General features: G+C 41.5%; 1 protein-coding gene and 1 long non-coding RNA gene across 3 annotated transcripts; one reads left to right on the forward strand and one right to left on the reverse strand.

The window, feature by feature from the left end:
• Nucleotides 1-461: 461 nt before the first annotated feature.
• Nucleotides 462-5,582, reverse strand: LOC121535330 (transmembrane protein 33-like). The gene is made up of 8 exons (XM_041842285.2): nucleotides 5,419-5,582; nucleotides 4,691-4,762; nucleotides 3,748-3,842; nucleotides 2,832-3,019; nucleotides 2,390-2,457; nucleotides 2,005-2,138; nucleotides 1,755-1,838; nucleotides 462-1,640 (listed from the first exon to the last, which is right to left on the reverse strand). The coding sequence occupies exons 2-8, from the start codon at nucleotides 4,739-4,741 to the stop codon at nucleotides 1,511-1,513; spliced, it is 750 nt and encodes a 249-aa protein (XP_041698219.1). The 5' UTR covers nucleotides 4,742-4,762; nucleotides 5,419-5,582; the 3' UTR covers nucleotides 462-1,510.
• Nucleotides 5,583-20,142: 14,560 nt separating this feature from the next.
• On the forward strand, nucleotides 20,143-21,194 carry LOC121537275. Of its 2 annotated transcripts, none has more exons than XR_005995031.1 (4): nucleotides 20,143-20,220; nucleotides 20,545-20,610; nucleotides 20,719-20,787; nucleotides 20,922-21,194. It is a non-coding gene; the product is annotated as an uncharacterized LOC121537275 (long non-coding RNA). The 2 variants fall into 2 exon arrangements; XR_005995033.1 differs by having other exon boundaries at nucleotides 20,926-21,194.
• Nucleotides 21,195-26,504: the final 5,310 nt, after the last annotated feature.

The raw sequence follows: 26,504 nt of genomic DNA on the forward strand, positions 1-26,504 counted from the left end.
CGTTACACACTCACTGACCAGTATCATGAATATATTCCATATAGTTGGCACATCGTTGTTTGAGTTAGCTAAACGTCTGCTAGTTTATCGACATTTTAGTAGAACATTCACGTTGTCAAGCTAGCATCTGATTATTCTGTGATCACACTGGACCCGTTACCATGGACAACGATGTCGTTTGAAGAAGCTTCAAGATCATTGGGTGATGTCTCGGTGCGATTCAACGTAGATTCTGATTGGTATAGCGGGGTCCAGTATTTTTTTTTTGTCTTCCTCCCATAGTAGCTACGTTAAAAACAACAACGTAATAATTCCATGCGGAAGCGTTCGAAGATTAACAAATTCATGTGACCAGCGCCGTTGCTAATTAGGATCCCAAACCAACATTGAAAAATCACCTGATGCTAATTGATACAAATCATGTTTATATTAGTGAATATGGAGGTTGTCATTCAACAAGGTAATTTTTCTTATTTTATTGATTTAAGATAATGGATAAATATATTCCAGATCTACACAAACATGGTTTCTCTACAAGTAAATAATAAATACATTTAACATGGCAATGTGGGCATGCAGTGAACCGGAAAACGAGGGGTATTAGCCACAAATCAGTTGAATTGAAGACATTTTAAATTAGAAAACCTATCCAAAATGCAACTATACACTTGCATTTGAAGCCAGCCTACTCCTTCCCATTTACTGAATACCATGTGCTTTGTGCACAGACTGAGGAACTGCTGGTAGAGTGAAACTGATTCATTTTTAGCATAAATCCTTTGACTGCATGTCTTTGTACCATTCAAGTCTTCAAAAGTACAGCAGATATTCCACTTTCTCATTTCAGTGCCATGTAACACCATGTAGTGAGTTACATGGCATAGATCACATTTCAATTTCAAAGAGTAAAAATGTGTTAAGACAATCATAACAGATGCTTTCAGCGTAAGAAAATGTATAAAATGGAATTGGTGGATGTAGAAATCCCAGAGCAACTGACATCTCATCTCGCCTTTAAAAAGCACAATATGATTAATAAAAAAAGAAAGATTGCAACTATGTATAGTACAATTTAAATTAAATATCTAATCTCAGAAGTTAATCTTTTTTTGCAAGAGAAGAACAAGTATTTTGTCATGAATAAATAAATCATACAGGACAGACCAAAGACAATTACCATCATAAGGTCAATCCTTAGAAGTAGAACACAGATAGTCAGCTGGTGTTCTTCCCAAAGAGAGAGAAAAGGGGGTGGAGGAGGGGGAGTGAGTGTCCAGCTGCTCCATAAAGCCATTTCAAAAACAAAATCGGGGGATTTTCAGTGCATCGCAGGCAGAGCCTCAGCCTCCGCTCTAGCATATGAACAGAGCAGCAGGAACACAGACCTGACATGTAACATTAAAAAGTATTTTTTTCTCTCTCAAAGTTGTTGCTCGTCAGTCCCTCAAGTTGACATGCCGCCACACCCCTTGCAGTACAAACTATGGTTGTGGGGGGACAGAAAGTGAGGTCACACTGCAGTGGGGGCCAGGCGACTCATAAAGGCGATACTGTTGAGGCACATCTTTCTGAAGAAGGCCGGGCAGGCGGGCTTCATGATGAAATGCTCCAGCAGAATCCGAAGCTCTGAGAACAGGGTGCTGGGAGGGGTGGAAATTATGGTTTGAGAAATGCAATTAGCCATATTTGCTATTGTACAATGATCCAACATATTGAAATTACTACACCTACAGAAGTCAATTGAGGCTACTTACCGGCAATATGGGTTTCTCCTTGAGGTGTAGCGGAGAGTTAGAAACCTGTAGTAAATGAAAGGCTGCAGCAAGCTTCCCTGGCCACTGTAAACAACAAAAACCAAGAGTAAATCAAGTGACTGGGTGGGGGGGGACAAACTATGAATTCTCATCTCAGTGCATACTGGTATTGTAAGAGAATCTAAAAGGAAAAACCCTTATCAGACTTCAGTCTAAGGTACCATTAAAATGTGCACAGAAATAGACATACCTGAATAGCATGAATACAGTGGCTGGCATGAGGAAGATCTCGTTGCAGGCGATGAACTTCAGGATGTTCTGCTGGTTGGCTGTGAGCTTGTTGAGGAAGTTCCTCACAAAGGGCAGGCTATTAGGGCCCATTGCCTACAAGGGGAATTATACACATCAGGATGACCAAATAATGAAAGAGCACCTTATGAATGAGCATAAATTAGCAAAATTACTGTATTTTACCTAGCCAACACTCATAAAAGGGTATTTTATGATTTGGATGGTGACAATGACCATCCAAATCACAAAATACCCTTTTTCGAGTGCTGGCTATGCTTTACCCAACTGGCTTTTGATGGCTTCACTAACGTTTAAATGTTTTGGAATCAAAAGAGGATACTTACATCCAGAACCTTCTTTGTGTAGGTGGTTGCATGAAGCAACGAGAAGAGGAAGACTGGGAATATGCTCACTGTAGACAGCGGTTAAGGGGCAAAACAGCAGTAAAGATGGACAACACAAAACAAACATTGAAGGGCAGCTTCAAAGTGTTTTCAAGCAATGCCTTCTTGTTAATAGGTAAATAGGTTTTTTGTAGGTTTGCATAACTGAAACCATGACCCCAACCATTACAAAAACCTTCCTGCATTACAATTAGCATTCTCCCCAAACCAGGTTGGTGGTGATATACCAAGCTTTAGCTTTATCAGACACCCTTATGACAGAACAACCAAGGCATGGTGATATTAGCCTGACATGACAACGACCCTAGGATTTGGCTATACAACACAAACAGATCTGGGACCAGGCTATGGTGATAGCCTTTATGTATGGTTGAGAGGATACTTGTGATGGGGTTAGAGTTGACCAGGATGAGGGAGTACAGCAGGTAGTGACAGCTGTCCTCTTGGAGTGCCTGGGCTAGGAAGGCTCTGCTGAGCTGGAAGTGGGGGAGCCGCTGGTGTAGTCGCAGCGCACTGGTGAGGGCGTTGGCCAGCAGCGCACGCTGGTAGAAATTGGCAGCCGCCTGGGGTCTGGAAAATTTAAATAAATGCATTACTCTGAGGGGAACTCAGACTGGTTAATTACATTTTGGAGTATATCGAAATGGTGTAACAATTTGGACCACAATATGCTATGAAAGTGAATATGTGGTGGCATCAGGTGAACATTCAAGACATTAATTTGATAATGCCATCACTAAAACATTGTTAATTTCGCAGTTCTGCATTGGTTGTCTGTGTCAGGTATTGTTGCTATATGCACATCCAGAAAAATATTATCCCTGGTGCTGGAACTGAGTAAACATTAACAATAATGTAAAACCCAAACTGCAGTAGAAAACCAAACGACCAGTCCCTATCCTAGCATATTGCTTTCGTAAATAGCTAATGTAGATCAGGGCTCTCCAACCCTGGTCCTGGAGAGCTACCATCCTGTAGGTTTTCGCTTCAACCCTAATCTAGCTCACCTGAATCTCATAATTAGCTGGTTGATAAGCTGAGTCAGGTTCATTACATTTTAGTCATTTAGCAGACGCTCTTATCCAGAGTTAGTGAGTGCATACATTTTCATACTGGCCCCCCTGTGGGAATCGAACCCACAACCCTGGCATTGCAAGCGCTATGCTCTACCGACTGAGCTACACGGGGCTCGTTACAACTGGGTTTGGACTGAACACCTGCAGGACTGTAGCTCTCCAGGAACAGGGTTGGAGAGCCCTGATATAGACAAAGTGAAAAATCTGAGCATTGACCCTTACCCTAAGAGTGGTAGAATGAACATTATTGAGCAATAGATGGTGAAGAGCCGTGAGAGCCACATTGCTGTCTCTAGTTTGTTCGCCAACATGAATTGCTGTGAAGAAAAAAAAATGAGTACATTCAAGTTCATGAGGTTAGAAAAACTTGACAAAATATATTTTAGAGTCAACATCCACAGGCCTATATTGTATCATTGAGCACTATCCAAATGATCTGCAATACGCCAAAATGTGAGACCAAAAAAAACTAATGTCTACCTTACTGCAAGGATGCAATTACCTACACAAAAATGTTTTCCCTGCCTACTTGCATTGCACTACAAATTTGGGGCTCCACACTTTTGCATGTTTTTGTAATGCAACTTCGCAGGACAGCCGATTAGTGTAGATAAGTGTCCTTGTGTTGAGTACTTGCACAATGTAAAAAATAGGCTTTACGCTGGGTTTATACTCCAAACGTTCATTGTAACATTTACATTTAAGTCATTTAGCAGACGCTCTTATCCAGAGCGACTTACAGTTAGTGAATACATTTTTTTTTTATATACTGGCTCCCCGTGGGAATCGAACCCACAACCCTGGTGTTGCAAACGCCATGCTCTATCAACTGAGCTACATCCCTGCCGGCCATTCCCTCCCCTACCCTGGACGACACTGGGCCAATTGTGCACCGCCCATGAGTCTCCCGGTCACGGCCGGCTGCGACAGAGCCTGGATTCGACCCAGGATCTCTAGTGGCACAGTTAGCACTGCGATGCAGTGCCTTAGACCACTGCGCCACTCAGGAGACAGGTAACATCACTGGAGAGTGCGTAAAGTTACAACCTACGTTATGCAGTGAAATGTGTGGTGAAGTCACAGAGCTTCTCCACTATGGAGTATACATCCTGCCTAACAAGTACAATCTATGATCTTGATGAAGTAGAAGTGCATGATTACTCACCACTGGCCCTAATTGAGGGGGAGGGGCACTTGTTTGCTCTGTGTCAGCCATCTTCTTGACTCTCGTTTACCCCTGAAGAGAGACGGAAACACAAAAACCGTTTAATGAATAACTTATAGCACCCGGACATAGAAAGCCCACTTGACTCTCAAGAAATGGCAAGAATGAAAATGCTGATTAGCTTATACACCCACGTTCATGAGTTGATTTTGATATGCGGAGTGCAGACAAAACAACTAGCTAAAACGTTTAAACTGATTCAAACTAACGTTACCCAACTAGTTAGATGACTGTCAGTCAGGGCATCAATATTTTTGGCTCAGTTGTAGCTTTGTCAGAACATAGGCGCTATCCAACTAGCTTAGCTAGCTACTAGACAGCAATTATTAGCCACACAAACGTGAGACAGATCCAGGGAGTGATAACTAGCAAACTAGTTCGGAAAGCACATTTGTTGGCTTTATATAATGAGTTAATTGAGAAAACGTTAGCAATGGCGAATCCCGGTAAATGAATTAGCTAGCCTAATGTACACTAGCTAGCTAACGTAGAACTGCCTCCACACTCTAGAATGTTCTGACGCTTGTTAGCTAGCTCAGTTCTGGCTAAACTAGCTGACAAGCATGTAATGTACTGTTAGCTAGCTTAAATATTCTCTGCGTGGACTGTCTGACTTCAATGTAGCTAACACGAATAATTAGGTTTAGGCTATATTTTCCGAAAATTACCTGAAACTGTCGAGATCAACGTCAGATATGCAGTTTCACCAATGACTCTGTTATTTTGTTGGCTACTTTCGCTAGCTATTCAGCGATATTCTTCTTCTTCGGTGGGGTTTATCGGCGGTTGGCAGTCAACGTTATGGTGCATTACCGCCACCATACTGTACTGGAGTGTGGGCCGCCTTCTTCTTCTTCTTCAATGAGGTTTAACGGCGGTTGGCATCCAATTTGTTGCATTACCGCCTCCTACTAGACTGGAGTTCAACTCCCTTATCGTTCATTGAAAAATAAAATAAACCAAAGCAATATCCTACCATAAATACGCCATTTAGCAGACGCTTTTATCCAAAGCGACTTACAGTCATGTGTGCATACATTTTTGCGTATGGGTGGTCCCGGGGATCGAACCCACTACCCTGCCGTTACAAGCGCCATGCTTTACCAATTGAGCTACAGAGGACCATCTAACACTACACTCACACCTTCAACACTACAACTAATAATTAACCCCACCCTTCTCCACTGTTTAAATACACTCACTCCTACCTCATGCCCTCAACCTGAATTGATGGGACATCACCACTTAACACTCCCTGTAACTCTTCTGCTGTCAAGTCTCGCACACCCAAATATCTCTCTACAGCTGCCACCACCACCTCAATTTTCATCGATTTGCGTTCCATCCCTGCAGTACAATTAGTAACCATTGCTATAAACGCTAAAAATCCAATCTTGCTGAACCATATATAACTTTTTGGTTTATCCCTATGTACTGGTACATCTCTACTACTCACACCATTTCTCTCAGGATCCCTCCCCCTTGACCCATCTTCCTCTACTTTCTTCACTGCCTCCGCATATGACAACTTATTCTCTACTCTTACCCTGGATACCTCAACCTGCTTCTCTCGCACTGGACATGTCTGATCCCCAGCCCCATGGCCACCCCTACAATTAGCACACACCACCACTTTCCCCACTGCTTCACACTACTTTGTCTCATGCCCTTCTGCACACTTCTCACACCTTGGTATCTCCCTCCTACACACTGCTGCCACATGCCCATAAGTTTGACACCTGTAACATCTTAAGGTATTCGGCACATATGCTCGCACTGGGTAACTTATATATCCTAACCTCACTTTCTCCGGCAAAGACTAAACTTCAAAACTCAAAAGAACAGACAATGACTCTCACCACCCTGTTTACATCGCACCAAACGACGAGCATCACACACACCGGGAATCATCTCCTTCAGTTGGTCAACTTTTACATTCACTGCTACTCCAGTAATCACTCCTCTCAATGGCACCCTTTTCTTAAGAGCGAAACAATTCACAATTCTTTCCCCCATTTGTTTAACTCTGAGCGCCTTCTCCCTCTGCCCAACAGAAACACAAACAATTATCACTAGACCACTTCTGGTTACCCTCACCGATTCCAATTTACCCAACACTATTTTCACCCATCTTGAAACCACAATTGGATCAGCCAAAAGGCAAGGATCCATTTTTTCCACAAACTTCAAGCCTACGGCCACAGACTCATCTTTATCCTGACCCGCTGTGCAATCCTCGGGCTCCGAGTACTTCACCACACTTTCCACATCCGAGACATCACCCTCATTCACTTCCATTTCTGCTCCTGTCTTCAGCTCACTTTGCTTACATTTCCAACCACTCTTCATTTTTAACTGACTCAAACTCACAATCTTCCTCCATCTCTCTCTTAGACCTCCTCTGCCTCTCTTTTCCCCTCCATTCCTCCTAATTCATCCAAGTATACGTCTCCTTATGATAATACTGCATTTCTCCAAACCTATATCTGTTTCTTGCCTTCTCTAAGGACTCAATTTTCCCCCTCCTTTCCCTTCCAGCATCTATTCTATCATCAGCCTTGACCTCTTCATTGCTCTCCTCTTCTGATCCGCTGTCCACCTCTCCTGATTCACCATCGTCTTCCGATCCGTTATCCTCACTATCATCGGGACTTACTCCCTTTCCAACTGCTCGTCTTTTCGCTGAAGACGCCATGCTCCTTCAATCCATCACACAGGACTGGAGTGTGGGCCAGAGAAGGGGAGAAACTAAATCCAACCTGCCAGCACCGTTTCTCTTTAAAAAAGATAACAAAATATTTGCGAATATTGTATCTAATGACGTTCTACTCAGTATACTCTTTAAACTCATTTAATCTATCCCCTTCTCCTTCATACTGGATCTCAGCCTTTCTCTTTCCCTCTCATACTGCCCAGACAGTATCAGTACATGCCCTATTGTCTCTATTTCCTGTCAATAGTCACAATTTCCTATTGGATGCTTTCCTATCACATTTTGTCTTATGCAACCGGCTGTGTCCCACCCTTAATCTTGTAAAAATAGCCTACTCTCTTCTGTGTCTTCCTGCCATCCTCCCTGACTTTCCTCTGTACTTGGAATAGATGCTTGCCCTTAATGTCTCTATTCCACTGATCCTGTCATCTCTGCACCACCACTGTCCATATCAGGCTGTTTGCCTCTGCCTTGCTCATTGAAACTACAACATCCGCATCCCCACTACTAAGTGCTTGTTTAGCCAGTACATTAGCTGCCTCGTTCCTATCCGCCCCCACATGGGCTGGGAACCAAGTAAACTTGGTATGTATACCCATCTGTCTAACCCTGCCATGGGTTTGTAGTACGTCATAAAGCAGGTCTTGTCTGCTACGTGAGCTAAAGGACTGCAGACTCATCAACACTGCACGTGAATCAGAGCAAATAACTACTCTGTCTGGCTTGACTTCCTCCACCCACTGCAAGGCCGACAGTATGGCCATCAGCTCCGCCATATATACAGCCAGATGATCTGTAATACGTTTCCTGACTGCCACCCCACATTCCTGCAGTACAAATGCTGACCCAGTACGTCCTGTCCTTGGATCTTTTGGACCATCTGTGTAAATGGCCACAAAATCCGGATATACAGTACAGTATCCAGACGTCTATTAAACAAACCAGATGGATCAACACCCTCCCTATCTTTCCGTAGTCTCTCCAACACTTCTAGATCAACTACTGGAGGTGGGAGTAGCCATGGTGGGATCACAGGAATAACTACCATTGGGCTAAACTCCCTTCCATATAGTCCCATCTCCCTCGCCTGGGTATTACCCACCCACCCAAAGCTTGTGTTCTGTTCTCCCAGCATGCCTGTATTACCCACCCACCCAGCATTACCCACCCACCCATAGCTCATGTTCCCAGCATGCCTGTAAAATCCCTTTCGCAGGATGAGACACTCCATGTCCCTGTAAATTGACCCAATAATTAATTGCCAGCTGCTGTCTCCTAACCTGCAATGGCATATCCCCCATCTCCACCTGTAGTGCAGACACTGGGGAGGTCCGAAACGCCCCACTACATATTCTGAGTCTTTGCCCCTGTATGATATCTAGCCTTTCCAGTGAGGTCCGGGCTGACGAACCATACGCTATACTGCCAGTCTATTACAGATCGGATCAATGCAACATACATGGTCCTCAATGAGGAATGCCCAGCCCCCCACTCCTTCCCTGTCAGACAGCACATCACATTTAGCACCTTTTTACATTTTCCCACCACTCCCTCAATGTGTTCTGCCCAGGTCAGTCTAGTGTCAAAGTACACCCCAAGGAACCTGAAGGCCACCACCCTCTCCAGGTTTCTCCCATATAACCTCAAGCATACTTCATCTCCCACCTTCCTCCTGGTAAAGAACACTGTCTGAGTTTTCTCTACAGAGAACCTGAATACCCACATTAATGCCCACCTCATCAATTGCTTCCTGTCCCTTCCTGACTATAGCGATTTGCGTCATTCCCACATTGAAGTTACATTTATCAGCTGACCTTGGCTTGCACCAGAAAGGTGTTCAAATATTGCGATATTTGTAGACGTGACCAAAAATGTAATTCAAATCATCCCTGTTTTATTTTATTATCTGAAACTAGCTAGGTACATTTCAAGTATGGCTTATTTTATGTTGTCCTAGCAAGATTTCTGAGTCAAACATTCATCTTACTGGAATTATTTTATTGTAAATATACAGAAGCCTACAGATCTAGGCCTACTTCAGTCAAGATTCAATGTTTAAACTTAATTGGTATTGTGTAAATACACTGGAAATTCTCCCAATAAAAGATATGGCATCTAATGAGTCCAAGTTCTCACATGTGCAGTAGGCTAGGAAAAGGCTACAGGGGGAATCTGCATGATGGTTCCTTGCACTGCATCATGTCCATATGGGGATGCTAACAAGGGATTTATTACAGTGTTGTAGCTCAAATGACTTTGATCTATTAATCATAGATTTGTGGTACATGGCATATGTAACAGTACTTTAAACAGAATCCACTTTTTTAGAAGTGTCAAGCCAGCCAACATTCATCTGGAGGCCAACCTGAATCCCATTAAATTGGGCCAGTACTCCTTTATATTACACACACACACACACACACACACACACACACACACACACACACACACACACACACACACACACACACACACACACACACACACACACACACACACATTAAAAACACACACACACACACACACACACAGGTTATTATAGTAAACAAAAACTGAAACAAAAACTAATCATGAAAAAACTATTCAGTAAACTGAAATAAAATAATTAAAGGACCAATTCAGCCATTTTTATCTCAATATCAAATATTTTCTAGGTAACAATCAAGTACCTTACTGTGATTGTTTTCAATTCAAATGGTCAAAAAGGAACTAAAATAGCTTCTTAGCAAAGTGCAATTTCTCAAGCTAGAATTTTGCTAGGACTGTCTTGGAGTGGTCTGAGTAGGGAGTAACTAGCTGTTATTGGCAGAGATATTTGGAACTTTCTTTCTTATTGGTCTATTAACACATTACCCGCATGGTGATGTCACAAGACAGGCCAAAACTCAATCCCAACAAAACAGGCAGAAATTTCAGGCGGTCTTTTCAAACAGCTCTTACACTAAAAGGGCATCATCATTTTCACAATTTCACAGTTACTCCAACCTCATAGTGTGGAAATATATATAAAACACAGGAAAATCATGTTTTTGACTGCACTGGGCCTTTAACAACCCTGTTTGAAAAACGAAAACTATACTGACACTATAATCTTTGACTCCAAAACTAACTAAAATAAAATGAAAACCATCATGAATTTCAGTACCTTGCAAAAGTATTCATCCCCCTTGCCGTTTTTCCTATTTTGTTGCATTACAACTTGTAATTTAAATGAATTTTTATTTGGATTTCATGTAATGGACATACACAAAATAGTCCAAATTGGTGAAGGGAAATTAAAAATATAACTTGTTTCATAAAATTCAAAAAAATAATAACGGAAAAGTGGTGCGTGCATATATATTCACCCCCTTTGCTATGAAGCCCCTAAATAAGATCTGGTGCAACCAATTACCTTCAGAAGTCACATAATTAGTTAAATAAAGTCCACCTGTGCGCAATCTAAGTGTCACATGATCTCAGTATATATACACCTGTTCTGAAAGGCCCCAGTCTGCAACACCACTTAGCAAGGGGCACCACCAAGCAAGCGGCACCATGAAGACCAGGGAGCTCTCCAAACAGGTCAGGGACAAAGTTGTGGAGAAGTACAGATCAAGGTTGGGTTATAAAAAAATATCCGAAACTTTGAACATCCCACGGAGCACCATTAAATCCTTTATTAAAAAATTGAAAGAATATGGCACCACAACAAACCTGCCAAGAGAGGGCCGCCCACCAAAACTCACAGACCAGGCAAAGAGGGCATTAAACAGAGAGGCAACAAAGAGACCAAAGATAACCCTGAAGGAGCTGCAAATCTCCACAGCGGAGATTGGAGTATTTTGTCCATAGGATCACTTTAAGCCATACACTCCACAGAGCTGGGCTTTATGGAAGAGTGGCCAGAAAAAAGCCATTGATTAAAGACAAAAATAAGCAAACACGTTTGGTGTTCACCAAAAGGCATGTGGGAGACTCCCCAAACATATGGAAGAAGGTACTCTGGTCAGATAAGACTAAAATTGAGCTTTTTGGCCATCAAGGAAAACGCTATGTCTGGCGCAAACCCAACACCTCTCATCACCCCGAGAATACCATCCCCACAGTGAAGCATGGTGGTGGCAGCATCATGCTGTGGGGATGTTTTTCATTGGCAGGGACTGTGAAACTGGTCAGATTTGAAGGAATGATGGATGGCGCTAAATATAGGGAAATTCTTGAGGGAAACCTGTTTCATTCTTCCAGAGATTTGAGACTGGGACGATGGTTCACCTTCTAGCAGGACAATGACCCTAAGCATACTGCTAAAGCAACACTCAAGTGGTTTAAGGGGAAACATTTAAATGTCGTGGAATGGCATAGTCAAAGCCCAGACCTCAATCCAATTGACAATCTGTGGTATGACTTAAAGATTACTGTACACCAGCGGAACCCATCCAACTTGAAGGAGCTGGAGCAGTTTTGCCTTGAAGAATGGGCAAAAATCCCAGTGGCTAGATGTGCCAAGCTTATAGAGACATACCCCAAGAAACTTGCAGCTGTAATTGCTGCAAAAGGTGGCTCTACAAAGTATTGACTTTGTGGGGGGTGAATAGTTATGCACGCTCAAGTTTTTTTTTTTTTGTTGTCTTATTTCTTGTTTGTTTCACAAAAAAATCTTCAAGGTGGTAGGCATGTTGTGTAAATCAAATGATACAAACCTTCAAAAATCTATTTTAATTCCAGGTTGTAAGGCAACAAAATAGGAAAAATGCCATGGGGGGTGAATACTTTCGCAAGCCACTGTATGTTCAATAGGGTTTTCAAGCTTTTTGGGACTTTTCAAGCTACTGAATCTGGTGGGTAAATGTTACTAGAAGATTGCGATGTTTCAAATAAGCCTAGTTTTGCATTACAAAACTCCATTCACAACAGTATTCAATTGGTAAGAGACAGACCTTCAGTCAATACTAGGAATAGAATGTCCACCAGCTATGTCTTACCCCGACAGCGAAGAGAAATACTGCCCTACAAAGACAAAACGCAGTAACTACGCCAACAGTGAAACTGAGAAAAATGGCCTGTCTGGTGACAAGTTATTTTGCTAGCCAGCCAAATATGTTATAATAATAATATAATATGCCATTTAGCAGACGCTTTTATCCAAAGCGACTTACAGTCATGCGTGCATACATTATTTATTTTTTTGTGTATGGGTGGTCCCGGGGATCTAACCCACTACCGTGGCGTTACAAGCGCCGTGCTCTACCAGCTGAGCTACAGAGGACCACGTGTTGTACCTACCATGTTGTAGGTAGATAAGTGATAATAAGTGGTAATGCACTGATGTATCATCTTATTAGAAAGTAAATGTTATGAATATAATCCATGACCATTGCAAGTCTATATGAGCATCAGTGGAGGCTGGTGGGAGGAGCTAGGGGAGGACGGGCTCATAGCTGCGGTAAAGAGGTCAATTGAACTCGACCAAACAATGGAATTGCCATGGAAACGTGTGGGGGAAAGTGCCATGGGGGAAAGATCCCGAGTCGCCTCATTATACCCCAGCAAAATTAGCCCACATTTGGGCTATTGTTTATATGTGTAAAAATCGGAGTATAATGCTTGTATGGATGTCAACCCCAACACATGTTTATGGCATCTTTACCAATCAACTGCATTACAGTTAAAAATTACTTGGACTACCCAAGTGCCATTACAGCGAGCCGATCCTCCTATAACTCCTCCCACCAGCCTCCTCTGATGAGCATACATGACAATGATGATAATGAATGTCAGAGTGGACTAAGGCACACAGATCAAGGGCTACCCAGTTTCATGAGTTTAGATTCCTAAAAGGCTAAATGTACCTCAATGCTGCCCTCTATTTAATAAATGGTACTTGGAGGGCTGGCTGTGATGTCTAGCTGCAATTACCATTTATTTAATTTATATTTAGTATAGAGTAATCTGGACATTTGATTTTATGATGCAGGATAATAATATCAATACATAGGCTAACATGTCTAATAAATGCACATTGTAACTAGGTTTGACCTAAGGTTTGACTATTTAGGCCTGTTGACACAATTGGAAAGTTTGAGACCATCTTCACCACGGATGGAGATGAGAGCCACAGTGATAACAATTTCAATGTGATTGCCTCTCCCAGCGTTTGAAAAGCTGTTGTGGAGGAATGGAGGTGTTTGAAATCTGTTGTAAACGCAATCAAGTGCTGGGATGAGATATGTGACATCACGAGTGTAGGCTGGTTGAAAAGACAGATATGTAGGTATAATATGCACTGACTGCAGCGGATATTTGTGATAACGAGAAGCTGGATGGGTTTTAGAACAGCAAGAATCACTTGGAAAGCATCAGAGACCATGGTCAAAACAGTCATCAAGTGACTGTGGCCCAGGCAAGAGCTGGAGATTGGTTTCAGCACCATGGACAGCACCGTGCCCTTTGCCGCATGCTTTGAATCAGCTTTTTGTATGTTTCGATGTGCCTGTAAATGAGGCCATGTGAGGGTTGTATTTACAGAAAATGTGTGTTTTGTTATGGTTTCACTAGATGGCGCGCTCAACCCTTCTGTTGTGTCCATTGCCCCTCTGCTGTGTGGGGTTGACTGTCACTGTGTGTGTCAGCTAATTAGTTTAGGCTAAAATGCTGTATTTGATGCCAACATGTTTTTAAATAATCTACTGTACTGACACGAAATATATGTTTGAAGATGATTGACAAGAGGGTCATATAGCCTAATGATGAGATTGTGGTAGATACCATTAGAAAATATAGGCAGTGCAATGCTGAATCTAATTATTTATTTGTAAAACCTAATTAGGCATTAAAAAAGGTTAACGCCAGCGCCTGAAACCGTTTTTGTTTAATAATCCCATTACTGACGGCTCATCGTGTATAAAATGGTGCAGGACACTAAGTTTCCACTTGTTTAAGTGAATCTCTGAGAAATGGTCGAGACAAAACACCACATTTGACAAGATCTGAGATTGGAAAGCAGGACATCGTCACAGTAAGTAGGCTATAGCATGTGTTATTTTTGCCCTTTACTTCTATAGCCCATTTTTGTGTTTCTGTTATTTAAAAAATCTGAATCTACACGAAATGTCGTAGTTTTATAGCTGAGGCTATAAGATAGCGTGTTTTATTGGTGGAATCGCTGCATAACCTATGGGATACGCATCGAACTATGACATGTATGTCGTTTTCTTTTCACGAATGGAAGATTATATTGCTGCATGATTTAAAAAAAAGATGATTCTCGGAGGAATCGCAATATACGGCAACATCAATATGAGCACTGCGGTGCATAATATTTATCTTGCGTCAGGTCCTCAAGGACCCTATATCATTAAACCCCTGTCATTATAGGATGTAGCCTAACTTAGAGTGAACTCATGCGTTGCGAAATGTAAATGTAGAAAAATCGTCTATATAGGCCTAGGCATTCTGTGGGAAAGAAAGGATTTATTCCTGCTTTAAGCAGTTTAGGCTTAGCCTAATGCATTGTTGATGCTTAAATTTGAGATCAGGATTTCGTTTAAAAAGCCCTCTCTTTTTTCGATTCACTACAATGTAAAAGTGCAGGAGAAGAAATGCTCCATAAACTCGTGAAAGCGTGAGACGCACCTGTGCACGGTCTGTCAAGTTCTAATACGAAAACGCACTCGACTAAAATGTGGAGGGTGCAAATGTTATAGGGCTAAATATTTGTGTCGTAAAATCATGTAGGCTTTTTGGTGACTCCTATTTTTATATCTATTTTATTTAGTCTACAATTGGCTATTTTCAATAACGACTATACAACAGAATTCGTTCAGCAACCCACTTTTTTCTGCTGTCGAATCGCTACCACCTATGGAAAAAAATATCAGCATTTTCGCAAAAACAAAGCAATTGCCAGGGTAACCTTTCAACCCGCACTTTAACTTTTTACACCTTTAACCTTTTCCTATTTCAAAACGGATCAATCAACGAGGGCCATACGTTTTCTGTTGAAGCTGCGTCGAGAAATAGAACAAAACATGCGCGCGATTGACAGGGTATAGTGGAAAAAAAAGATTGCTAAAGGGAAAGGGCTACCTCAAAAGGAATGCAGTTGTAATCGGCAAAAATAGGTCCGTATTCTTTCCACAGCTGTATCGGACCAAAACAAACAGGGTGTAGAATGGGCTGAAACCAACGAAAATTGGCACAAGCGAGGAAGGCGTGTAAAAAGGCTTGGTTTGGTGGAAGGAGGAAAAGAGGGAAGAGGTTGAATCTATAGTCCGTTCAGACCTTATATTCGTTAATGGTGGCTCAAACAGCCTATTCAATTCATGCTATTATTTAGAATAGTAGACTTTCAGAATTGCATAGAAATATAAAACAAATATACAATAATGCAATAAATGCTGATTTCTGATTGTAGCCTGTAAACAATTGACAGCTTTTGTAGCGGCAGCCAATGTGATTTGTTTGCATGGTCAAGCAGACAAAAAGGTCATTATAAACATGCAATAATAAAATGTAGAAAACATAAGGTGGTGGATGCGGGTGCAAACCCGCTGACCAGTGAACAGAATACAAATGATGGGTTATGTAGGCTAATATCTTGTTCCTTATGCATGACTTGATAGCCAGACTATTTCCATTGAATAAATGCTTAATTTAGAAAAGCCTTTTTATTTTGGGGAGGTACTGTATCTTTGTTTCTTAGCTGAATGGCCTGGACCCGGTTTCCCAAAAGCATATTAAGGCTAAGTTCATAGTTAGAACCTTCGTAGGAGTATCGTTAAATCTCTAAGCGGTTTCCCAAAACTATCGTTCCTGAAGTTGCACTTGAAAATGCTCGTTATTTACCGACTGCCTCAGACCACTCGTAGAACAGCTAAGTGCGTCGTTAGATGCGTTTTTTCCCTACCGCGTCCCTTTATACACAGAAAATCTCTGCTAAACAAAGAATCAAGATGTTTATCTGTCTCTGTGACCGCTGATAACTTCACAGTGAAGTTGCCAATGTCTTTGCAATTGTTACAAACAAGTGATGGATAAAAATATGCTTCAAATGAAAACCGAGATGCCTGCATTAAAATATAAATAGTCTACATACAGTAAAGGCTACGTAGGCCTATATATTTCAATGATATTGAAATCAATTCCATGTTCATTCAATTGAGTTTTATTTTGCTATCTGGCTACTGTCTGTAATTTTTGCCTCAGTTGGCTATATTTCATGATGTGTAGCCTAACATGTGCGCAATGATGTGCCAAATCTTTATTTAGTGCATTATTATAAGGGTAAGCATTAGAATAAGCCGCCTCAATATTTGCAGCCATAGGTGATAATATCTCTCTAGGAGCTGATCTCTCGTCAGTATTGTGGAATTATTCTAATGTTAAGGTAAGATTTGAGTGGAGAAGGCTGATCCGAGAGCAGCGCCTTTCTTTCGATTCTATCAGTATCTACACATGCCTCAACGAAGCGCTTAGCGAAAGTTCTCTCTGTGTGGTGTTTTGGGAAACGCATGTTACATCTTCGGCCATTGTAGGAAAGATGCATCTTTAAAACACCCGTAAGCCTAAATTCCATCGCTATCGGGAAACTGGGCCCTGGAATTCATCGGGAAACTGGGCCCTGGAATTGATCGGATAAGGGCCTCGTTTCCCAGTTACGATGTAACTAAGCATTACAATGATTGTATCAGATGCATCTTTATTTATGCAGCCAGGTCAAGTCAGTATTTGACGTCCATTCATGTCTGAGGACATCGGGAGATGTGGAAACCGGCCACTAGGGGCAACATTGAGCATTGTTACCTTCAAGTAGGCTAGGTTTAGCCTCTGATTCCAAAGTTCGAATCCAGCAATAGAAAGTTGTTTTTGATATTTTTGTTTTAAGCCTATTCCAGACCTTAACCCTTGCCTTAACCGTTCGGATTTAATGCCTAAACTTAAGAATTTAGACTTTTTGCCTGACCTTAAACCTAACCTTAACAATTCTGATTTAATGCCTAAACTTAACGTTAAATACTTCGATATTTGACATTTGAAACAACTTCGAAATTTGAGAAGCATGGATGACTGTCTAAGTCTGATGTGAGACTGTGAGAGCTAGTAGATGTATGAGCCAACTTTTTAAGAGTGTTTCCCAAACAAGCACGTAGAGAGAATGTTCGCTAAGTGTGTTGTTAGACCATGTGTTCCCTACTGTTAGGATCGAAAGAAAAGCAGCGCTGCTCTCGGATCAGCTTTCTCCATTCAAATCTTACCTTAACATGAGAATGATTCCACAATAGCCTACCAACAGATCAGCTCCTACACTTAGAATAAAGGGATCTTTGGGGTTATATATATATCATTTTGGTTCTTTGGTCGAGATTAAAGAACCCTTTACCAAAAAGGTTATATATAGGCTACTGTACTACAGTCGTGGTCAAAAGTTTTGAGAATGACACAAATATTAATTTTCACAAAGTCTGCTGCCTCAGTTTTTATGATGGCAATTTGCATATACTCCAGAATATCATGAAGAGTGATCAGATGAATTGCAATTAATGAAAATGAACTTAATCCCCCCAAAAAACATTTCCACTGCATTTCAGCCCTGCCACAAAAGGACCAGCTGACATCATGTCAGTGATTCTCTTGTTAACACAGGTGAGAGTGTTGACGAGGACAAGGCTGGAGATTACTCTGTCATGCTGATTGAGTTAGAATAACAGACTGGAAGCTTTAAAAGGAGGGTGGTGCTTGAAATCATTTTTCTTCCTCTGTTAACCATGGTTACCTGCAAGGAAACACATGTCGTCATCATTGCTTTGCACAAAAAGGGCTTCACAGGCAAGGATATTGCTGCTAGTAAGATTGCACTTAAATCAACCATTTATCGGATCATCAGGAACTTCAAGGAGAGAGGTTCAATTGTTGTGAAAAAGGCTTCAGGGCGCCCAAGAAAGTCCAGCAAGCGCCAGGACCGTCTCCTAAAGTTGATTCAGCTGCGGGATCGGGGCACCACCAGTGCAGAGCTTGCTCAGGAATGGCAGCAGGCAGGTGTGAGTGCATCTGCACGCACAGTGAGGCGAACACTTTTGGAGGATTGCCTGGTGTCAAGAAGGGCAGCGAGGAAGCCACTTCTCTCCAGGAAAAACATCACGGACAGACTGATATTTACGTTTTAATCACTTAGCAGACGCTCTGAACCAGAGCGACTCACAGGAGCAATTAGGGTTAAGTGCCTTGCTCAAGGGCACATCGACAGATTTTTCACCTAGTCAGCTCGGGGATTAGAACCAGCAACCTTTCGGTTACTGGCACAATGCTCTTAACCACTAACCTTCCCAAGCTACCCTGCAAAAGGTATAGGGATTGGACTGCTGAGGACTGGGTTAAAGTCATTTTCTCTGATGAATCCCCTTTCCGATTGTTTGGGGCATTCGGACTGGCACAATGCTCTTAACCACTAAGCTACCCAAGCTACCCTGCAAAAGGTACAGGGATTGGACTGCTGAGGACTGGGGTAAAGTCATTTTCTCTGATGAATCCTCTTTCCGATTGTTTGGGGCATCCGGAAAACACCTTGTCCGGAGAAGACAAGGTGAGCGCTACCATCAGTCCTGTGTCATGCCAACAGTAAAGCATCCTGAGACCAATTCATGTGTGGGGTTGCTTCTCAGCAAAGGGAGTGGGCTCACTCACAATTTTGCCTAAGAACACAGCCATAAATAAAGAATGGTACCAACACATCCTCAGAGAGCAACTTCTCCCAACCATCCAACAACAGTTTGGTGACGAACAATGCCTTTTCCAGCATGATGGAGCACCTTGCCATAAGGCAAAAGTGATAACTAAGTGGCTCAGGGAACAAAACATCGACATTTTGGGTCAATGGCCAGGAAACTCTCCAGACCTTAATCCAATTGAGAACTTGTGGTCAATCCTCAAGAGGCGGGTGGACAAACAAAAACCCACAAATTCTGACAAACTCCAAGCATTGATTATGCAAGAATGGGCTGCCATCAGTCAGGATGTGGCCCAGAAGTTAATTGACAGCATGCCAGGGTGGATTGCAGAGGTCTTGAAAAAGAAGGGTCAACACTGCAAATATTGACTCTTTGCATAAACGTAATGTAATTGTCAATAAACGTATTTGACACTTATGGAATGCTTGTAATTATACTTCAGTATACCATAGTAACATCTGACAAAAATATCGAAAAACACTGAAGCAGCAAACTTTGTGAAGACCAATACTTGTGTCATTCTCAAAACTTTTGACCACGACTATATACCCAGTGAAGGCAAAGAACCTTGAGGGTTCTATCCCTACCCCAGAATGTAATGGGGATTGTAGAAAACAACAGCTAGCCTAACAAAAGCTAACCCAGTCACATCAAACTCTGAAATGACAGCTAACATGCCCTTTTAATTTGTTTCAGCAATTTAGCGTTGACATTTATATCCATATTAATGATGCTGCTGCATTATTTCGCCTGGTCAGAAAAATGGCTAGCTGACTTCCGACACCGTTAGCTATCTATGGGCAGGGGGAAGATCAAATTCATATTTTGCAACATTGTGCTAGCTAGAAGCAGGAGGAAATAATGTGTTTCATAAAAGCATACTCTTAGATAAAAAAAGGGGTTCTATATAGAACCTTTGGTCAATTCAAAATTGTACTGCCATTCCGATTCAAAAAACAACTGCCATTCTAGCATGACTAAGCAGGAGGAGTGTGGTTGAACCAACTTGCAAGTAGTGTACCAATAAGCAAGTTATTTTTCAATGTATTAAGGTAAGCAAAGTTGATTATTTAATTAAAATATATGAAGGCAAAGTCATATGATAAACTACAGGCTAGATAAATAAAGTTGAAACATTATTAGAATTTGAGCACGTTTGTAAGCTAGCTAGCTACAGTACTTAGCTAGCTAACTTGGCTTTAAACAGAAAAAGCTAGGCTAGGACTTACTTTAATCTGCCACTTTACAAGATAACCAGCTAATGTTAACTCTTTCAAATAAACATAATTTTTTATTATGGGATATGCCAAATGGAGCAACAGACCCAGCCTGACGAAGGAAATTTGCTAATTGTTACTTTTATTTCTTTATTTTAGTGTGGAGTCAATTGAGGGGACTATGTTTCATGAAGCCGTTAGAAGACTGTTGCTGACTGAGAGGAGGTAGACCTATGCATACATTATTTATAATAAATTATGTATAATAAGTCTTGGTGATTCAATAGCCTAGTTAAGCATTACATTACTTTTAACACACTATGTTTTTCTCAGTCTGGCAGTAACCCAGAACTATTAGATGCAGAGGATCTCTCTTTCGGCTGCTGCTGACAACAACTGCATGTACGCTGTTCTTCTACATCATAATAATGATATGTATGCATAGAATTTGGTCTTCATTTTGGTAGATGAACTCATGCTTATTTCTGAAGATTAACTCATGTTTTTGCTCATATTTTTGTATCCTCTGGAACCAGTCAGGCAATAACCCATACTGTACTGGCAGTAGTTAATCTGGGCCAGGTGCTGGAACAAAACGGGCGGAATTGATCTGACAACTTGAGGGCTGCTGGGTTCACATCCTCAAAACATTCCCCTACCTTTGGGCCCCTGAGCGAAGCCCTTAACCCCACAGCATTCTCTCCATCCAGGGGTGCTGCACTGCAGCATGATAGGTCACAAAGGACCTATCATGGTCCAAACACACCAACACAGTCGTGAAGAGGGCACGACAACACCTCTTCCCCCTCAGGAGGCTGAAAAGATTTGTTATACAGCTGCACCATTGAGAGCATCTTGACTGCTTGGTATGTCAACTGCTCAGCATCCGACCTCAAGGCGCTACAGAGGGTAATGCATACGGCCCAGTACATCACTGGGGCTGAACTCCCTGCCATCCAGGACCTCTATACCAGGCGGTGTCAGAGGAAGGCCCTAAAAATTGTCAAAGACTCCAGCCACCCAAGTCATAGACTGTTCTCTCTTCTACTGCACGGCAAGAGGTATAGGAGCGCCAAGTCTGGGACCAAAAGGCTCCTGAACATCTTCTACCCCTAAGCCATAAGACTGCTGAACAGTTAATCAAATGGCTACCCTGACTATTTACATTGACCCCCTTTATTATAGATTTTCAAATACATTTTTTTTACACTGACTCTCTTTCACTGGCTCTATGGCTGAACGACGACATGGACAACATACAGCTGACGGGATATACGCTACATCGGCAGGATAGAACGGCTGACTCCGGTAAGACAAGGTGTGGCGGTCTGGGTACAACAGCTGGTGCACAAAATCAAATACTAAGGAAGTCTCTAGGTTTTGCTCGCCTGAGGTAGAGTATCTTATGATAAGCTGTAGACCACACTATTTACCAAGAGAGTTTTCATCTATATTTTTCATAGCTGTCTATTTACCACCACAAACCAATGCTGGCATTACGATTGCACACAATGAGCTGTATAAGGCCATAAGTAAACAGGAAAACGCTCATCCAGAGGCAGCGCTCCTAGTGGCCGGGGACTTTAATGCAGGGAAACTTAAATCCGTTCTATCTAATTTCTACCAGCATGTTAAATGTGGAACCAGAGGAAAAAAAACTCTAGACCACCTTTACTCCACACACAAAGACGCATACAAAGCTCTCCCCCGCCCTCCATTTGTCAAATCTGACCATAACTCTATCCTCCTGATTCCTGCTTATAAGCAAAAACTAAAGCAGGAAGCACCAGTGACTCGGTTAATAAAAAAGTGGTCAGATGACGCAGATGCTAAGCTACAGGACTGTTTTGCTAGCAAAGACTGGAACATGTTCCGGGATTCTTCAGATAGCATAGAGGAGTACACCACATCAGTCACTGGCTTCATCAATAAGTGCATCGATGACGTCGTCCGTACGTACATACCCCAACCAGAAGTCATGGATTACAGGCAACATCCGCACTGAGCTATAAGGTAGAGGTGCCGCTTTCAAGGAGCGGGACTCTAACCCGGACGCTTATAAGACATCCCGCTATGCCCTCCGACGAACCATCAAACAGGCAAAGAGTCAATACAGGACTAAGATTACAGGACTAACGTGGAAAAAAATACAACAAAATACAGCTAGCTCTCTCTCCCTCTTGCTTCTCCTTCATTTTTTAAGAAATTAATTTGTTCAAAACTGTTCAACTATTTTCTTTCTCTCTCTTTGTGTCAATTACTCACCACATGTTATGCACTGCAGTGCTAGCTAGCTGTAGCTTATGCTTTCAGTACTAGATTAATTATCTGATCCTTTGATTGGGTGGACAACATGTCAGTTCATGCTGCAAGAGCTCTGATAGGTTGGAGGACCTCCTCCGGAAGTTGTAATAATTACTGTGTAAGTCTATGGAAGGGGGTGAGAACCATGAGCCTCCTAGGTTTTGTATTGAAGTCATAGTACCCAGAGGAGGACGGACACTAGCTGTCCTCCAGCTACACCATGGTGCTACCCTACAGAGTGCTGTTGAGGCTACTGTAGACCTTCATTACAAAACAGTGTGTTTTAATAAATGTTTTAGTGACGTGAATATATTTTGTATAATTGTATCTAAAAATGAAATTAACTGAGGAGGATGGTCTTCCTCTTCGTCCTCTGAGGACCTCCACTGTTGAAAACGGAGCAGAAGACACATTTTTGTTGTTCTCTGTAACTAATGGACAAAGTTGTATTGCATTGTATTGTATTGTATTGTAAAGAAGTCAGCCAGAGTTGACATGGGCCATCATTCAAACAAAGAAATGCCTCCCTGGCAACCAGTGCATATTTCCAAACTATGTTTGCATATAATGACAATAACTTCTACAAACTATGCTGGTATTATTTTGTCCATTATTTAATTGTTCATTAAATTATATTCTTAGCAACAAAAAAAAGACAATTTAATAGCAGTATCCATAATTCACAAATGGCACCATGCAGGGTTCTATGTCGAACCATTTTGGTTCAGTAAAGAATAACCTCTAGGGTTCTGATCAAAGAACCCTATAAAATGGTTCTATATAGAACGTTTAGGGGTTCCATATATGAAGCAAGCGATAGAACCCCTTTTGATCCTTTAAGGAAACTTTTTTTCTTAGAGTGTAGAGATCACAGATTGGGCACATCATTGCGCACATGTTGTCACACATCATGAAACACATTGAGGCAAAAACGTAGACAAAAATGACAGACTGTGGCTTTGTCGAAAAATAGAACTCAATTGATTGAACATGAAATTGATTTAAATATGATTTAAATAGCCTTTATATGCCTATGTAGCCTATGTATATTTTAATGCAGTCGTCTCGGTTTCATGTGAAGCATCATTTTATCCTTCACTTATTTGTAACAATTGCAAATACTTTGGCAACTTTGTTTTTGTAGTCAACTTCGATCTGAAGTTATCAGCAGTCACAGTCAGACCGATAGCCTAAACAGTGATTCTATGTTAAGCGGAGATTTTCTGTGAATAAAGTGACAAGGAAGGGCAAAAAAGCATCTAACGATGCATTCGTAGCGTTAAGATAATCTTTAAAACCATCTTACCATGTATCTTTAGTAGCCAATCTGTTTCCCAATAATGCGCAATGATGTGCCCAATGTGTTTTAGTACATTATTATTGGGTAAGCATAATAAGCCGCCTCAATATTTGTAGCCATATGTGGCAATATCTCTCTAGGAGCTGATCCATCGTCAGTATTGTGGAATAATTATAATGTTAAGGTAATATTTGAGTGGAGGAGGCTGATCCGAGAGCAGAGTTGCTTTTTTCTCTCTCGATCCTATCAGTATCAACACATGTAACGACCATAGGTTAACGACGCACATAGCGAACGTTCTCTCTACGTGCATGTTTAAAAAGTTGGCTTAAAAAGTTGGCTTGTAAATAAGGATGCAACTGGTACGATAATCGTAATGCTTAAGTTACATTGCAACCAGGAAACGAGGCCCTGGGCTGTCACCACAAATCGTCTGGGCGCACTGGGTTGCTCGACTATTATGTCACTAGACATGTCCCGCTAGCTTATAGGCCTCCTTTTGGTTGAATATGATAGTATTACTCAAATGGTTAGAGGAAGATTACCCAATTTAAGGCTTATTTGATGTATTCGTTGTGCAGTGGCCAAGGCCTGCTGATAGGCCACTTTTGTTCGTTTGGTGATGATGGTATGGGTAGACGGAAGGCTACCATAATCCCCATAGTTCTTATGATGTTTATGAACTAAATTGTGTGTAGGCCTATTGTAGGTCATTTTAAACAGAGAACACTTTCACTGTAGAAGACATGAACAAGTTGTGTTGGCATACAAATTAAAAGTAGTGTGTGACATTCTTGAAAAACGAATCCTTCGTTTGGATCGGATCGCCAATCTAATGGTAAGGCCTAAAAGATGGGGACCTATCTGTAGACCTATTTTGGTGTTGACATTTGGGGCAACCAGATATGGCGTAGCTTAATAACGTCGAGTTAATACATTAATAATTGATCATATTTAAACAACTGCCTAGGCCTGCATAGTATTGGTCTAACTGCCCCGTGGAGAGCACAATGTCAAGATCAAAGCGCTATCTATATTGCTTTATCAAACACAATCAGAAAATGAATTAATGAAGCGCCACGCAATAGAGCAATCACATCGTTGGGATATAATGGATGGCTTTAAAATTTGACGTTATTATTTCCCGTCATTTCAGGAAACAAATTGAACATTTATTGCATATATATTAAAAATTAAACAGTCGTCGCGCGAGGCTGATGTCTCTTTTATTGAGGCGCACTGAAAGGTGAGGTCTCAGTGGATCAATTTCTCTGGCCTGTTACTCCCGCAAGAGAATGTTTGGAAAATGATTTGGAACCGCTAAATTGTTTCAGATTTTACAGATAGTAGGCCTAATTGTGTGGCACCCTACCATTATCTTCCCCCCTGCTTTCTCCATCATGTTGTCCTTGCTTTTACGCATTTCAATGTAGCTATTTTTCAGATGCCATTTTGCTCCTCTTCTAAAGTGAAAATGGAACATAAAAGTTGTGAGTTCTGTGGGTTAGGCTAGATTTCTAATCCGTTGCAAAAATCTACTTAATACACTGGGTTTGGTTTCACAAACATAACCATTAAGCAGTCACAATGCTTTTATTGTGCACTTGATCCTTAAAAAGAGCCATGTCTTAGCTGCAGGATCCCAGACTCAACATGCAAAGAGGCCTCGTCTTTGTCTCGCTATGACGAGATGAATGTCCCGTGTCACGCAGATGATTAGTTTGCACTATTAAATTGTCAAAAAGGAAGGATTTCCCTAATAATGCCTTTTCGTCGAAGAATTATGGAATTCAGAGTTGTTGGCGACTGTCGTGGGACCTAGTGTGTGTTAGGAAGGGTGAGGGCGGCCAACCGCTGAGAAACGGGCGAAGGTCAGATGAAGTTCTCAGCAGTAATGGTCACTCACTGTTCAGTGTGTGGTATCTTCTAAGGAGGAGGCACAAGTGGCGCCACTTGTTGTAATTTAAGACTGGATTGGGACTTGATGTTGTCTGCTATATGTAAATGTCATTTTTTATCATTCACCCCATAATGTTTACAGATGGTGAAGGACCGTTATTCCCAAATGTGCCAATTTTTGTGACATTTTTATTTCTCATAATGTATCAACTAGGTTGATGATGTATTTCAGTGCACAGCACTATTCCAGCATGAAGGCCTGACATATCATTGCTCATTAACACATAGCTCGTTAACTGAATTGTGTAAGTTTAGCTTTCTTTTTGCATATAGCTTATTACGTTTCATAAAAAAAAATTATCAGCCAGTGCACTTTTTGGCATGCCCAACTTCTACGTGCTTAAAAAATTTCCACCCTCAGTGGAATTGGCTGTCTCCAATTGGCCTCGACGCAAAAAGATACGCAGTTTTTCTCCATGACAGGACCGCCCTGGCCTACAGGGAACCCCCTTCTATTTCACCCAACTTCTAAACTAGTGACAACGTTTTGTGTTAAATGTTAACAACTTGGCCTAATCCATTTTATCGCCAACAACAAATCTATGTTGACTCGGAA

The sequence above is a fragment of the Coregonus clupeaformis genome, chromosome 2, assembly GCF_020615455.1.
Source record: "Coregonus clupeaformis isolate EN_2021a chromosome 2, ASM2061545v1, whole genome shotgun sequence".
Taxonomy (NCBI): Eukaryota; Metazoa; Chordata; class Actinopteri; order Salmoniformes; family Salmonidae; genus Coregonus; species Coregonus clupeaformis.

Excerpts from the sequence above, each read along its gene's own strand:
- LOC121535330 (XM_041842285.2), bottom strand. The coding sequence starts at position 4,741 with ATGGCTGACACAGAGCAAACAAGTGCCCCTCCCCCTCAATTAGGGCCA. Across the intron at positions 3,843-4,690 it reads CCCCTCAATTAGGGCCAGTG|CAATTCATGTTGGCGAACAA; the intron begins GTGAGTAATCAT and ends TTTTCTTCACAG. Across the intron at positions 1,839-2,004 it reads ACTGTATTCATGCTATTCAG|TGGCCAGGGAAGCTTGCTGC; the intron begins GTATGTCTATTT and ends TGTTGTTTACAG.